General features: G+C 35.8%; 1 protein-coding gene across 1 annotated transcript in view; it reads right to left on the reverse strand.

Moving 5' to 3' along the window:
• Positions 1-4,306: 4,306 nt before the first annotated feature.
• The window catches only part of LOC106691944 (uncharacterized), a gene marked incomplete at its 5' end in the record, with an annotated part of 23,549 nt that continues 10,386 nt past the window's right edge, over positions 4,307-17,469 (reverse strand). The window contains 5 exon segments of the mRNA XM_014437848.3: positions 4,307-4,708; positions 12,039-12,201; positions 15,283-15,358; positions 15,694-15,821; positions 15,981-16,111. Coding sequence (XP_014293334.1) covers positions 4,576-4,708; positions 12,039-12,201; positions 15,283-15,358; positions 15,694-15,821; positions 15,981-16,111 — 631 coding nt within the window.

Genomic DNA, 17,469 nt, shown 5'->3' on the forward strand with positions numbered 1-17,469 from the left:
AAAATACATATATATGTATATATTTTTTTTTTAATACCTGAAATGGTTTAAAAATTTAAGCCCAGAAATTTAAGAATTTATGCAAGATACAAAAAGTATATCATTCAAATTGACACATTTCATTAATGTTTGTCAAATTTTTATGCAACATACTGTAATGAATCCATAAGAGAAGGAAGCTACACACTAAATATTACATAATGCAGCAATGTGCCATTCACATGGATCAGCAGAAGCTGTTATTTTAATAGTAATTGTAATAATATAATAGATTTATTGCATGCATTAAAAAAAATTCACAGAAAACTGAAAATGTTGGCTTTAATCAAACAACACCCTTTTTTAAGTAAACTTAAAAACTATTTCACTAGGTAAAAAAAGAACCACAGTGATCACTAGCATGAATTAGATGGTATTGTAGGAAAATTACTAATTAACAGGACATATCAACTAAACACTACATTAGTAACAACTAATTTACATAGAGTAGTCCTTAATCAGGATCTAAAAGCAATTTTAAGTTCAAGATCTTGATGATGCTAGAAACAAACAATAAATGACTGTATTATAATTTTAAACCAATTAAAATAAAACACTTCTTTAGGTAGAACAACTAGAACTGAAAAGAGGAAACACTCACATACTTTCAGAAATCCAAATAATGAGCTCCTCACTATTATGAAACCTCGCCATAAGAAAAAAATGTTTAACATAATGCTTTACAAAATCAAAATTTTATTCAGCCTTTGAATAACTAATAAGACAAAACATTTAAATTATCAACAATTATACTTTAGCAACACACAACATACTTAAAATAATGAAAAAAATAATTTTCATAATGATAGACAATATAAAAATACTGTCTCTATGACTCCGAGATCCAACTAATCAATGTCAACAAAACATATGATATATTCATATGAAACTACATACAACTAAGAAAACCTTAAACAAAACAAGTAAAAAAGGTTTGCATTTCAACACCTAGAAATGAGTATTATACAAGAATAATTTAACAAACTGATTGAACAGTTTTAAGAATCATTGTTAAAAAGAAATGAATGACCCCTCAATCCTAATAATAATTGTATTTTAAAAAAAATTAAAATTATGTCAGTTCTGTGAAAAATCTAACACCTCAACATTTTTAATGTAACAAAAGAACAAATGAAATGACATTTTCAGTACCTAATCTGAGGACAGCGACGATCCTGTGAAGGAAGAAGTTACGCAGTAAAATACTGATGTATCAGCAACATACAAACCAGCAGATCAGAATATATAAAGAACCTCCATGATTTTGTCAGCAGATTATTAATTCAAGAATTCTAGAAGATTCAAAGTTTCAATTCAAGTAACTTTGCCTGTTAGTCTTTTAAACTTAACTTGATAATTTTGTACGATTTTTATATTATATTGTAAATATTAATTTCAATTAAAACACTTTTTAAAAAGTGCCAACCAGATTCCATTTATTTAATTAATGCTACACATACTTTTTAAGTAGCATAATAATATAAATAATACATTAATATCGTTCATAAAACCACATACACAGGCTTCGCATGCATTAAAAGTATAATTTTCTAGTTTTAGAACTTTTTAAACATGAATTGAAGGCTTAACTGAAATAATAACATTCCTCTAATTAGATGAAAATAAACTGTATTGTAAATAACTTCTAATTAGAAATCCACTTAGAACAAAATTTGGTCCAATAATAATAGTTAAGTAGTAGTTAAATGAAACTGATATCATTATTCAATTTTATGAAGATATCCTTCATATAATGATAAAATAATCACAATTAATAAATACGAATTTCTAGAGTTAAGAAATATCCTCCTTTTGAAGAAAAATAACTATGAATATTCTTAGATTATTAAGCATTAATTAATATTAGCAACTACTGAAATTTCTATATACTTATTATTCATGAATAACATTTATTTATTTTTATTGTAAGTTTATGATATACAATGTAAAACAAACAGCTAATAAAATAATGTACAAAAACAAATGTAGAAATAAACTGATTTATAACTGATTATGAATCTACAGTCCATGTAAGCCTCTGACTCATAAACACAATCTGCATGCATATCTATCAGAGAGTGGAGGTGAAAAATTAAGTATGCAAACATACATGTTACAATGAATAGGAAAACTCACATATTTATAGAAAAAAAAAAACTCAGTTCATTTATACAGAACTTTGAGGTGAACCAAATTATTATTTTATATTAATAACAATTAAGAAGTAGAAGGTGATAATAATGAAAACACGAGGAAGTGGTGACCCCATTGCTCAAATGCTGATCCTCAAGATTGATGAAACGATATGCTAATACACATAACAGTACATAAACTCAGCATATCTAGGGCATAATTTCCCTAGGAAGCTGCCCAGGATGGAGAAAGCAGCCCTATCAGTGGCCAATGTATGCAATTATGGTTGATAGCTCTGCTAACAAAAAAGCTATACCTAATAAAATCTTGAAAACTATTTATATTGTGAAACCTTAAACAGCCTCAAATCAGATCAATCAATTAAAGGAATGACCCAGCAACCCTAATAGGAATCTTAACTTAGAATCATGGTACATATCATCCCTCTATTGACCTGGAACTCACAAACAACTCTTTCAGCAACTTAGCACATATAAAATAAACATTACTTGTTACTAGAGCTGCAGTAACTTTATAATTAAAATATTCCCCAGGATTCATGCACATACTCTCAGAAGATAAAAGGAAGAAGACAGCTATAATACTTAAGAAAAAACATGGAACCAGTATCCTGGGCATGGTATGATATTAAAGTTGGAAAAGAAGTTATATGGCCAACAATCGAGAGACAAAACCTACATGATATGCAATGAGACTGATAAATTTAGCTGAATCACAAAACATGATAATGGGTGGTGGGAATCAACATAAGGATGGGAACCTGGGTATCATAAGACAGATCAAGGGTCATAAATCATGCCTGCAAGATATAAGAACTTAAAGGAATGTGAATATTGATTAAGAACATTACTTGACAATTCTAGACACATGAGAACCAGGGTGGAAATATAAACCAGAAGTTTTAACAACTTGAAATCTTGAAACACTACCAGGAAGAATTAGATGAATGCTTATACAAGACCAAGGTGTCTACCAACCCCTTTTTTAAGGAATTCACAGGTCATCAAAATAAGTATAATAGGTCTAATCTTCATACTTCTAAAATATTATGAGGCAACTAACAAGAAAAATTACTTTATATGCTAATTCACAATGGAGGCACAAAATTCTGAGTTCTTATAACAATATTGATTGTTTATATCACATAAAAATAAATATTTCGTTCATTTGTATTCACATCCCTTAGCTAGCAAAATTTCCCGACTCTGGTTTATTAAAAAATAAAAATCCATTACTTTTCTAGGTCCTGTCAGTACACATCCTGCACTATCGACATCCCTGATGCTGATAGATATGGATAGCTGTTGAACAACCAATTCGAGAATAATGGAAAGTAAGGCTAAACTCCCAGGAAAATCCAAATCTTCAAGGGATAAATATAATATAAAAATCCACCTCTTCACAGATTTTAAGGCAGTTTATTAATAGTGAAAATCTGTACAAAGCCTGAAATAACTAAGGAATTTTTGACACTCATTATGTGCACCGAACTTACAATAACGAATGTGCAATGCTCAATATGAATCAACATTGACAGTACTGAAGAGTTTAGCACTAAGAAAGGCTTAATACTTGTCATATAATTTAATTTTCAAGTGCTAAGTACTTTCAGAACATTTAAATTTAAGAGTAAATGATGAATATGTTTCTAAAAGTTTTTCCTGATGAGGCAAAATTGGAAGTTCTTAGACAAATATTTTACCATAAAATATGAAGGAAAAAAAAAAGTATTTTAAATTTAAAACTAAAATCATACTATTAATTCCCTAAATACTGGGTGGTGTAGTGGTGGTACTGACAAACCTATGTTCTTGTTTTCCTAATTTAAAATTGTTAAAAAAAAATGTATCCTGACTAAGCTAGTGGTCATTTATTTTCCTGCATCTTAATTACTTGGAGCTTACTGTATGTAACAATTAATTAAGCTTAGAGGTTTTATGTGCTAATGAGTTATGGGTTACAAACAATAAATGTAGTTTTATTCATAGATTCTGATATGAATCTATGAATGTTATGAATGCAATATTTTTTTTTTAAGTCCAAGGATGTACAATGAAGTTCACAAGAGAAAACAAAACTAATAACAAAAAGTTAAAAAATATGAACACATAACTGGATTTTAACTTTTTTTAATACCAAATGGGAAGACAAAAAAAATATATGTATAAACTATAAACAATTTGGAGAAAAAAAAAAATGTTACAATAATAAAGAAAATAATTCAAAAAAGAAAAGAAAAAAAATTAACACAAAATTGGATTTGGGAAGACAAATAAACAAAATTCTTAAATTTTGGAAACAAAAATAAAAAAAAAAATTAAAGAAGAAAAAAATAAATGAATCTTTTTTTTTTATCTATTTTGTAAGTAAGACCAGCTAATTTCATAAAGCTGCAACAGCAGAGCTTGTGCTTGGTCCAGGTACAGTATCACTAATTGTTGGCAGGTTGTTTTCAATTCGCAGGCTTGATATTTTTGCTTTATTGTAAGCTTCACACATCTTCTGGCAAAAAATTCTGAAAATAAACAAAAATTAATAATGATAAATTAACATAAAACTAAAAAGGTATAGAATCAACCATTTCTATAATATCTAGGAGTATGGGATGTGCATGGGAGGATTAAGGGAGAGTGGAAAAGATTTTAAGATGGGACAAATACATATCTGTCCAAAAAAAGAACAGAAAGCAACTATGGGAAGTAATAATTTTTTTTTGATAAACTAGAAGTCAGAAGAAGGGGTTGAAAAAATATTACAGAGTGACTAGGCTTTACTACACAACAAAAATTAAAAATCATTAAGCCATAATCCAAGTACAGCACTACATAATTGAACAATTAATAATGCTAAAAAGATACTGCCATCACTTACATTCACATACATTAAATGCAGGAAAATGTGTAAAACTGAAACCGAAACAGGAGGCACCTGTCAAGGACAATCATCTAACTACAAGGGATTTAAAACTAGAGCACCAGTCTGGCCCCAAGGGATGGATGAAGTTAATTGGGTCCTTTCGTATTCAGGAATACAAGGTAAACCAAGCAAAAATAGATTGGTACAAATGGGCTCTATTGTGTTCTATATGCACATGAGCCACAAAAACATGTTATGTACTAAAAAGAGAACCAAGGCAGTTAATGGCAACCAAAACCTTTTTTTCCCCCATTATGGCAGCATTTACCTTGACACTAACTTGATCCATTTCCAATAGCATAGCTTTTCTCGAGACACTATTCTCGATGTCAACGTGTACATTTTTCAAGTCCTCCATGGCAGGACTTACGTTGAGATGTTGAGGAGTAATTTCTTCACCATCGGATAAAAGGGGCTTTCCATGGCACTAAATCTATGGAGATGCTGTTGGAAGTAGTTATGCCTCGTAACTGATTGCACCCAAGGGAACGACAATGAAGGCAATAAAACCATACACTGGTACAAGAGGAAATAGCTTCATTCCAATCTATTTCGGAAGAGCCCTATACTAAAATGAGCAAAATTAAGCTAAAGATGGATAGTACCATTTTAAGTTGTCTGATGAAATTATAATATTCTAGTAATGAAGTCTACACTAACATTTCATTAATGAACCCAACTGAATCACCAATCAGCACAGATTCTGCACAACAGAAGATGAACTGTATACCACAATATATCTTGGTTTATAACTTAATCAACTTGGGCAGGGCAACAGGAGGACTAGAGAGGGAGATGGGTGTGGGTGTCTCCCCCACTCTTTGCGGGTGAATCAGGCCAGAGTTCCCTACTCACTGTCTGAGGATTCCCAGTCCTCCCTATCCCTGCCAACACCTACTGTCACCTCCACGTGGTGCCCCCTAGGGAGTCCGATGGGACTTGGGTATCCATCTTGCCTGACAGGCATGAGGGGTCCTTTAAATACTTTGAGGCTGAATGGCAGAGGGTGTATAAAAATATACTGTCTTTTATCGACCCACTTGGGGCACCTGGCACACCCCATTGTATCTAATGCCCACTGCAGGGAGAGGGGGTAGTACCTGAAGTGCCTTTAAGAATCCCCATACTCGTGGGAACAAAATGAACGAAAACAACATCTATTATATTTATCCTTTTCCAGATGAGGAGGATGAGTCCTCCTCAGATATTTCGGAACTGGGAGGGCCAGCAGTAGAACTGCCGGGAAATGTTTCGGGCTCACTTTCTACGATCGTGGAAGAGATGAGTGATGAGGAACCTCAGCAGGGGGAAGTTGAAACACTCCCCCCCCCCCCGGACCTCAAACTAGAAGAAGGGATGGCAGAAGATCGGGCCCAACGAGGAGAAGGCGGCGTGGGATCAACAGAGCCACAGCAGGACTACAGGAGTGTTTTGGACCCAGCAACTTTGGCTGATAGGGAACAGAGCTCTACAGGACCTGGTTCTGCTGCGGAGAGCGAACCAAGGAATGTGGATCAGCCACGGGATACCGGGAGACCTTCAGGCCCATCAGCCTCGGCTGATAGGGACCGGAACTCAGCAGGACCCGGCCCATCCAGGAGGGCTAGAAGGAGGCTTAGGGTCAGTTCTCAGGATACAGAAGGTCAACAGGGCACCTCCACCTATGGTGTTAGGGACCGGAAGCCTTTGGGACCTGGACCAACCAGGAGAGCTGATACGAGGCGAGGGGGGCAGTCCCAGGACACTGAACGACCAGGCTGATCAACCTCTGTTGATAGGGATCGGAATTCTTCAGGATCGGGACCCTCCACTGAGAAGAGGATAAGGTTCTACTCAGGGACTTCTGTGCCTACGGCAAAGAGGCCTAGGGGAGGTAGACCAAGAGACCAACATACAACATACTCAACTGCGGGATGCAGCAGGGTTGTCATCATTCCTGACGGCTAACCTTCCGTCCAGCTCACTCATGAACAGAGTGATGAGGTGCAGGCATGCCTGATCAGGATCATGGATGAACAGGCACAAGGGGGTGCACACCTCGAGTTCAGTAATTTTATTTATCATTTCGGGGGTGCATCGTGATTTGCGACAACCAAGCTGGTAGGGACCAGCTGTCGACTGTCATCAGAGATGTCACCATCGGCAACAATATCACCTTACACGCCGGCAACGTTGATGAGATCCAGAGGACCATCAGAGTGGGAATTTTCTTCCCTGGTAAGCAAGTTGATGCAGACATTCTCCTTCGAAGAATTGGCTTCCAAAACTCTAGGATGCCCGATGTTGGAAGATGGACACTGGTCGGCATTAAAGAAGAGGAGGCTGGCTTTTAAGGGGTTTTTAAGATCCCAGAAAGCAGTCTACGCTTTTTGGAAGGCAGAGGCTTCCTGATGAATTACAATTTCAGGAAGGCCTTTGAGACCTCCACCAAGGGAAGAGAGAGGGGCAGGTGAACCCATAGATTTGGAGAGTGCCGCTTCGACCTATCGTACTGGTGTGAATGGGATGGCGGCCCATCGCACTGAAGCGAGGAAATCGGGGAGGCCGACCATAGGTGGATCTGGAGGACTGATTTCCAGTGGATCCGGAGGGCTGGCAGCAGGTGGCTCTGGAGGACGGGCTGTTGGTGGACCCAGAAGGATGGCGGTGGAGAGCGATCCTGGAGGTTTGGCAGCAGGGACTGGGGGGCCTACTGCTCCTTGGGCCTCCGCTGAGGCAGGGACGGGGAGACACCACCACCCCCGACATGCCTAATCAAGGCACATCCATCTTGTTAGGAAAACACACCACAGTATTCCAGGCTGAGATGCATGCAATAAATGTCTGTGCCCAGAATTTAATAAAAGAGGGCATGAGGGAAAGGCTAATTACGATTTACACGGACAGACAGGCAGCCATTTATGCACTGGATAACTATGTAACCTGCTCCAAATTGGTAGAGGAGTAACCTGGCTAATAGGCTAACCTGAACTCTTTCTCCTTGGCCAACAAGGTGCAGGTAGAATGGGTGCCTGCACATAAAGGCATTAAAGGAAATGAGCGAGTGGACTACCTAGCAAGGAAAGGATCTGAGTATGTTCCTCTCACACCTGACCTCATATGTGGGATTAGTCTCAGCCATGCGAAGAGGCACATCAAAAAGATTGCTGAGAGCAAGGCTGAGTTACTCTGGAAAAATACCAGAGGAATGGAACAACCAAAAATGTTCCTCAGGGGATCCTGCCCGAAAAGAAGTAACTGTCTTCTTAATATGGATAGGAGTATCTTAAGATGGGTGACAGGTCTATACACGGGACACTGCCAGCTAAATAAGCATCTCTATAAAATGAGACTGATAGAGTACCCTATCTGCAGGTGACTACTTACTACATCATTTGCAGATGTGATGTAGTGGCAAGAATACGATTCCTCATCTTTGGTAAGGATCGTATCTTGGATCCCAAACTTTGTGAGACAGTGGAGCCTTATACAATGTCCAGATTTGCAAAGGCAATTGGCCTGTTTTGAGCAGAGGAGGGACGGCGTACAATAGGCCCTCTGTGGCCGCGGTGCTTCATAGTCGGAAAAAAAAAAAACTTGAAAATTGCATGAAGTAGAAATGGCATCTAGTTTTATCCCAAAACTGACTGAGATTCTTTTAAAGTTAATAGCAGCATGCAAAATTTATGAAGCTTCAGCCAAATTAAGCACAGCTTACTATATTATTCTCTTTTCTTCTTTCTTGAACTGTTTATTTAGAACCTCCCAGCACAGAATAATATACTAAGCACATTTTTCTTTCATCATAAAACATCTGCCATTTCCTCTTCTCTCCGAAAAGAATCTTCCCTTAATTTTAATTTAATCACAGAGATACCTAACCTAAATTTGTTCTGAAATCGTTTTGGTAAGCCTGTCAATCTTGGCAGTGGTAGCAAAGCGGATCTTGCTGTCCCGCGTCATTCCGCCCTTTGCCGGCGGCCGCTGCTGAATCCCTGCAATGTGTGACTTCCTCCTCTGGCCTCCAACTCTAATTCCCTTATGAATCTTCCCTTCATTCTATTCACACCTCTATATACCCTAGAGGAATGTCAGTCAAGAGTGAATGTATTAAAAAGTCGTGTCTTCTGAAAGAACATGTCAAAATGCACACAGTTATGGAGTCTGTCTGCGTAGGAAGGGATGTTGGTTCGGTGTCAGTTCTTGGTGGTGAAACAGTCAACAGTTGAAAAAGTCAACCGACTTCGGTAAATGTGAGTGGCTGAACCACTCTACTCCTTTCAACCATTCTGCTTCTCTCAAAAAGGTCATGGCTTTATCATATCACCTGTGTTTGCCAGTTTGTCATTATTTCTCAATTCTTCTACCTGAACATTTATCACAAATTCTTCTTCTGAACCACAACATGTGGGAAAATGTTCACCTACCTGATTTTTATTTTATGGTCCCCCATCAAATTTGACTGATTAATATTATTTTATGAATTATAATGAAAGTATAAAGTGTCAATTACATAGCTACTTTTTACTTGTTCAATTTATTGGTACCAAAGATAAATATGTAAGTAATAAAGATGTGATATTCAATATCCATTGATATGAAAGGATGGCAGTATTGTTTTGTAATTACTGAAATACCTACCTACTCCTCTGTTATTATATAGGCCAAAAATAAAGAAAAAAAAAAGGGAAAAATAATAATACTAATAAAAACACAGGGCATCTAAAGTGAAACTCAAATTGTAAACTCTCCCAATTTATTGAGCCTACTAGGTGTAGAATCAATTTGATTTGAGGAAATGGATCTAATCACTGAGTTAGTGAACCTTGTTCTCGAATATAGTGACCGTTTAGGGATTCGACTCTTGCAAATGACCTTGTCATAAACACCTCTAATGTGCCCTATAACTTTATAGCCTTATGGCTTTCTTATTATTCAACAGCTATTTAGTTGGCACTCATCTATCCTATTATTGCATTTTTCTCTTTCATTTCATAGTTTTTTTTACTTATTTCTAAAACAAATCCTGATCATTTTCTCATATAATTACACAACAATATAATATCTAGATGTTGTGAACCTGCTAAAATTCTTGTCAAATAAACTCAAAAGTGCTACCACATATACTATAACTGGAAGGAATATTGTGCTGCTAGAGACAAGTTCTAGTCTTATTGACAAATAAGTGTTTAATTGGCAAAAGATATCATTAGCTTTCTTGGCAGAGGCTCCAATTTCAGACACGTTTTGAATTCCAGCTCATCAATGTGCCTAAAAATTGATAAGTATCAATACAATCCATTTCTTCTCCCCAATACATTCAATGGTTTCTTGAACAACTTGTTCAACCTGAGATTACTCAATGAAATACTAGTTATCAGATTTTTCTATTTATTTTTACCCTGTAGTCAGCAAGTATCTCTAAAGAATCTGGTATAAAGATGATCTCATCAGCAAAACATTCTCTAAATATTGTGATTGGTCACATAAAAGTGACTAGATTTTTTTAGCCTACCATTGCTCAATAACAAATCCATAGTCATCTTAAAATGTATGAAACACTTAAAAAAGCCCTTGATTTACTTAACCTTGCATTATTACATATCACAAAATTTGTTTTTATAATTAAATTTGTGAAACCAATATGCAGCAGTATGTTTTAATGTTAGCATTTAAACCTCCCCTTTATTCTAACCCCTACCTGGCCATTTCTGGGAAGAGTAGTTATACTACAGGTAAACAAACTATTCTAACCAGAGAGTGAAGGTCAAGATTCATTCCATGTGCCCACCATAAAATTAATTTCAACCTTCCCACCCAGGCCAGAATTGAACCTGTACTGCTTCTGACACGAAGTTGCTAAGGTGACATATATCTTACACATGTTAATTATAGATTATGCTAGAAATTAATATTAATAAACAATCATGCTAAAGCATTTTCATTCAAGGGTCACAAAGAACCCAGTTCAAAACATTGTGAGATTGATTCCCGCCTGGACTGGTTAATATTATTTAAGGCAATCTTGTGAAATGCCGTGGGAAAGCTCAAAGAAAGAAAACCAAAATAATGGTTCCTGAAAGCTTTTTATAATGGGAAGCCACAACTTTGAAGTAATGAATACCTTCCAGTACCTTGAATCCACAATAATGGAACAGCTAAACAATGAAAAATAAGTAAATAAAATGAATATGTTGTGGAACAGAGTGTATTTTGGCATGTCCAAAGATTCTGAAGATTCTGATTGACCAGTGATACCACAATGTTCAGAATATACAAAATAGTAATAAAACCCAATGTAATCAAGCAAAGCCTGGATTATGGATAAAAAAGACCAATGTTCTACTGGACTGGTTGGAGAGGATATTGAGGAATATTCTGAAACCAATACATCAAAATTCAATATGGCGATGTGGGAAAAATGGGGATTTGTATAAATATTACGACCTGAATATCTTGGCCAGCATCAGAATATTGATAGTTTGACCACCTGAGGATAGAAAACATGAGGATGCCAAAGAGGCTTTTGGGGATACTCCATATAAAATGGAAAGTAGAACGCAAGGGCTGCTGAAAAGATAAATGTACTCCAAGAAATACAGCAGATGAAATTAAAAATAATGCATACAAGGGATAGAGAAAAATGGAAAGCAGAATTTTAAAAAGCCAGGGTCTGCTATGTGCTCCTGTTGTACTAAGGAAAGAAAAAATAAGTTTTTTGCAAAATAAAATTAGATAGGGTTAGTTAAAATGCTAATAGGCCTACTTTCCAGACAAGTTTCCCTCACCACTACCAATACCAGTACAGAAACTAACATATTGATGGTAAAATTATTACATTAAACACTGGATAAATTACTTTTTAGATTTATCTAGTTTTCAATCAAGTAATCTTTGGTGCTAGATTAAAGGCGTACGAAATATCTTTAGGAAAAATGAATAATACTTACTTGATACAAACATACATAATGAGGAGAGCAATGCCCACAGCTAATGATTTATAGATGGTGTTTCGGACTAACTTAACAACCACACAGGATGCTATAATAGTACTGATAGCAAATGTTACCAGGAACAATACTATCTTCCAGTCCTGGGCAGCAGCAAAACGACCTAAAACATTAGAGGGAGAGATAAATACTCAATTTTTACGTGATGATGTACGTATATAGGTTGTTATATAAATAGGAATATAAGTATATTTCTCAATCTATTAATGATCAGGTATCAAATCTGCCAAGTTTTTAACAGACTAACAAAAGAAAAATAAAGAATTCTTTGACATCATTGAAAAACTATGATACACTCATTTATCAATCTAGGTATAGTAGTATCAATAGGTATTGGATCATTTTAGATATTGAATTTTCAAGAATCAATTAGGATCGAAATATGATAAAAAACAATATTTTTTTCTATCATAGTACCCAATGTAAATACAATTATGATAGAAAAATATCAAAAGTTGATACAATTTTAATATATCTGCTTAACATAGCAGCAATTGAACCAACTTCAGAATAGTTGATCCTGGAGATAAATAAAGTCTAGTGTGCGCATCACACAATTTTCACTTACTATAAAAATTTGTATTTAAGGATTCGTCATGCCAGAAATACAACAGTCTAACAAAATATAACAATAAAAGATTTTGTGAGTACAATCGGAAGAGATCGAGCAGTCTTAGCTTTTTGCAATTTGAACTCCAGTCTTTATTATTCCTTTTATTTTTTCCTTTGATTATTTATCATTTTTTAAAATATTTTTTATTTATTCATTGTTTATTATTTCTAACAATGAGAATTGATTATTTATTTCAAATAAGCAAAATTAAAGTATTTTACAGAAAGATTTTTTAAAAATTTGTCATTTAAGCCTTTTTACGAAGGGATGGAGTTTTGAACTCTTTCCTATGAAGCAACTTGCGTGATAACAGAATGCCTCAAGTTGAACTTCTTGTTAGGCATTATGGATGACGTTCTCGCATATCAAGAGAAGAGAGGCAACAGATTCTGGAAGGTGGGCAAAGAGGTTGATACCCAAAGCTGTAATGTGGCATGCTCACCGACATGGTGAGGAAGATTTTTATGTCACCCAACACAGTCTTAGAAGAGGAGAGTTGGTACGAGAGTTTTGGCAGGACACAGTCTTTGCAGGAAAGACGGTTGGCAGACAGTTTCGCAGGAAACAGTTGAGAGGCAGAGTAAGGAAGGTGGAGAGCGACTGACCAGTTGGAGGCCAGAGGAGGAAGTCACACATCGCAGGGATTTAGCAGCAGCCACCGACAAAGGGCGGAATGACGCGGGACTGCAAGATCCGCTCCACTACTACTGCCAAGATTGACAGGCGTGCCAAAACAATTTTGTAACAAATTTAGGTAAGGTATCTCTGTGATTAAATTAAAGTGAGTGGACTAGAATGATATTGGAGTTGTGAAAGTTACTAGGACCTTACAAAAGCACAATGGTAACAGAAAGTATGGTTGAAACGGAAGCAGAGAAGCAATCGAAGGAAATACAATTCACAGCTAAAAGGACTCGGGTTGGCTCACCCGTTAATGGAAAATCTGAAATGGATAAAGCTATTAGCTTACTTAGCGATGCAAAACATATTCAGGAAAACCTTCGGGCGTACTTGCAGCGTAATGAAAAGAAAACCATCTTGAGCATCCGTGACCATATTAACAAGAAGATACAATCAATTGTTGATCTTTTGGCAACTTTACTTCATGGGTTTAATGAAGACAGCAATAGTGATAGCTCTGCTATTGTGGAGAATGCGATTTTTGAAACATTTTCATCATAACGATTTCATAACCTGCTCGCAGACGTCATAGTTGAAACTTCTATACCAAAAGCTTTGGCGTCCACTTCATCGGATGACACAACACCCCGATGCCAAGAACCTAGTGCTGGGGTTGATAGCGAGCCATAACTAGCGAGTGTAGGCGTGGTCATAGCTGAACCTTCAGCCTCAACCGTAGCTTTTGAGGTATTCACAAGCAAAAGAAGCAAGAAAAAGGCCAAGGCGGTGAGTAAAAAAAACAAGTGAGAACAATGGCGGAGATAGTTAAATCCCTGCCTAGAAAGCCGACACACACTCCACAATCAACATACGTCACCATCAGTGGTTTGAGCAAGAACCCAATGGATATTATCGCAAGCTGCCGTCACCTAAAGAAATTGGTGTTAAGGCTACTATAGTCCGTGCAACCAAGGCGGGGTCTGTTTTAGTTTGCATGGACGTGCAACCAAGGCGGGGGTCTGTTTTAGTTCGCATGGACAATTGTGGTGATGCCAACAAAGTGATTAGGTGGCAGGGAATACACGCTCAAGGCTTATAAGTGAGGAAGAAGCCAAGGCTAGAGGTGCAGGGAGTTCCTAATTCATGGACTTCAGAGGAACTGGTGAGATTTTTATGGGGCAGAATACCCGAGAAGTCAGACTCTATTCCACTGATCATCGATGACCTTCGGCCTAGAAGTGGGTTGAGCAAGAATTGGGTGTAAGAAGTGCACCCAGCCGTTCGGTTCCTGCTCTTAGAAATGGAAAGCATAAATGTAGGATGGTGGAACATGTCCTTTAAAGACTACCTTGACACCCCCCGATGCAGTAGATGTTAGGGCTATGGCCACACTAAGGCCACATATACAGTAGATGCTTTTGTCTGCATCTGGTGTGCTGTGAGTGGTCACACAATGAAGGAATGTCCAAAGAAAAAAGAACTGGCTGGTCCGCTGTGCATTAATTGTGAACGAGTGAACACTCCTATTAGCCAAAGAAAACACAAGGCAAGCAGCAAAGTGTCCTGTACACTTACTAATATAGTTGTCCTTAAGAGGATAAGAGCAGAAGAGAAGATTAAAAGAATGGTCTAGCATGAAGGACATTGTTTTTCTCTTTAGAATATATACAATTCATTTTTATATATTTATACAATTTTCTTTATGTTATCTTAAAGTCCTATCATTGTTTTAAATGTATTTTTTATTTTGTTTAATTAGACCTGATGGAGACCTCTGATATGGGTCTAAACATAGAAATAGTTTTCTGTTTATTTAATTACCTTTTTTGACCACTACCCAATTATAAACAAACAAAATGTAAGTTCATTTTTATATTTAGCAACAAAAAAGGACCTTTCACAATGTTCAAATCATATTTAATATAAAGGACCATTAAGTACAATACTCACTAGGGCTAACCATCTTTGAACTTTGTGTCAAACGATATTCTGCACCACATACACGACACTCCTTCCTGCCAGGTTTCTATATAAAATTAATAGGATTAATAGAACCAATCATATATAATTTAGTTTCATATTATAAATCATTTAAAGTTAATATAAAAAAGAAGGGAAATCCTGGTGAAAAGTAAGTTTCAGTAATTATTTAGCTTATTAGGTATTATAATTAAAAATAAAAACCAATACCTACCAATTCAAGTAATAAGTTTCTGATCAAAGTATATAAATAGAAATACATTGTTTGTGTTTGAATTTTTTTATCAACTGTAAAAAACTATAAGTAAAATATAATTTAAAAAAAAAAAAAGTAACATGTTAAATTTACATAGTATTGATGAATGGTAAAACTAAACAAACCTCAATGAGCCAGTTGAGAAGACAATTGTGGTGGACATTTCTCACATCTCCTTTACAAAAGCATGGTTGAATAATGGGTCCTGCATCCTCTCTTACTGGGTCATAACATATCCAACAATCATCTGGACCTATTTCATAATATTAGTTAATTTATATTTAAAATGCAAATCAGTTGTTTTAATTTCCAATAAATGATTCTTAAAGATAAGTAATTTAGTACAGAAGACGCTTTACCAAAACTAGATAAAATTAACGAATAACAATTTTAAAAAATGACTGAATAGTACCTTTAAGAGATATGCGCTCACTAACTTCTCCATTTTCCCTTTCAGTTTCTTCCTCACCTCTCGCTTTAGATATTTCCACCTCCCTGGTTTTAATCAGTCTGTAGGGATTCAGTATCCAAAGCTTATCAGGGCTGTAGATACCATAAATTTAATTTTAGCAAAAAAACTAAAATACAATACATCAGAAAATTAATTAATTTTGAGTAGAAACAACTCTTTCATACTTGTATGTCTAATATAAAGGTGACAAGATAAAAGGTCCGTTTTTACTCATGATCATAAAAACCCTTACCAAATCAGCAACTTTACAATTAGATAATAATGAATAATCAATCAAGTGACAAAAAAAAAAAAAAGAGCAAAGCAGGATTCCCACAGAACATGCAGAATTCTCAACAGGACTATCTCACAGAAATCACATCTTTGTACGATGCATGTCCACAAAGTAAGAGTACTCAATTTTTTGTATTTTTTTTTTTTTTTTATAAATTGTTTATAAAACATTAAAGGATATTGTAGGAATATATGCTAATTATTTTTCACCTAATCACCTTCCTATTCTATGCTAGTTGTAAGTTGTGGCAGAAGCTTTGATGCCCTCATCATACAACTATCCCACCACCACCTGTGTCCACTTCAAAGACCTCTAATTTCACCTTCTCATCAGTTTTTTCTATCCACGTGAGTCTTCCGGAAGGTGAAATGATGAAAATCTGGAAGTGCGAAGTCAGGTGAGAAAGCAAATTGGTTCAAGACATCCCAACCAAACAAATTCAAAAAGCTCCTTGGTTGCGTTGGCCATGTGCAGGCAGGCATTGTTGTGCAACACACTCCCTTCTTAAACATTCCCTTCCCAGAATTTCAGTCAGTTTTTCTTTCTTTCAAAAGAACCTTACATAGTGAGCACATCATACTTGGGTGAGTTTCTAATAGACATATTTTACAGAAACGGGCATTAAACGATGAGTTTTGGCAGCAGACCCCCATTACACCTCAGTGTTGCCAACTTTTAAAGAAAAAAAATTCACACAGCATGATAGCCCACAACAGTACACTTGCTTTCTGGACATGCCTCTTAATAAGACAGCTTGGCATATAATGTAGAAGTTCATCTGAGTTTTGTTGAATTAAAAGATGGTGTGATTTCAATATGAGGTACAGGTTTAAATCAGCCATAAAAAGTTTATACGATGTCAGAGACTTTAAAATTTAGAGCTTGGTAAGAAATATTTTCTCTTTTCAACAGATATATGTGAAGGACATAGAGTGGAAGAGAAAAGGCTCAAGTATGGGAGTGAAAATTAACAGTAATTGTCTGGTAAATCTGTGATTCACTGATGACCAAGTACTAGTTTCAGAAACAGGATGTAAAATAATTTTTTAAAAAAAGTTTTACACAAATATTCAAACTAGGGGCTAGTAGTCAGCAAAGATGGAAAAAATTGAAGGAAACTGATGCCCGAAGCTGAATAGGAAGTCAGGTGAATAT

The sequence above is a fragment of the Halyomorpha halys genome, unplaced genomic scaffold (genome assembly GCF_000696795.3).
Source record: "Halyomorpha halys isolate HHAL.00 unplaced genomic scaffold, Hhal_1.1 Scaffold5436.1, whole genome shotgun sequence".
NCBI classification, from domain to species: Eukaryota; Metazoa; Arthropoda; class Insecta; order Hemiptera; family Pentatomidae; genus Halyomorpha; species Halyomorpha halys.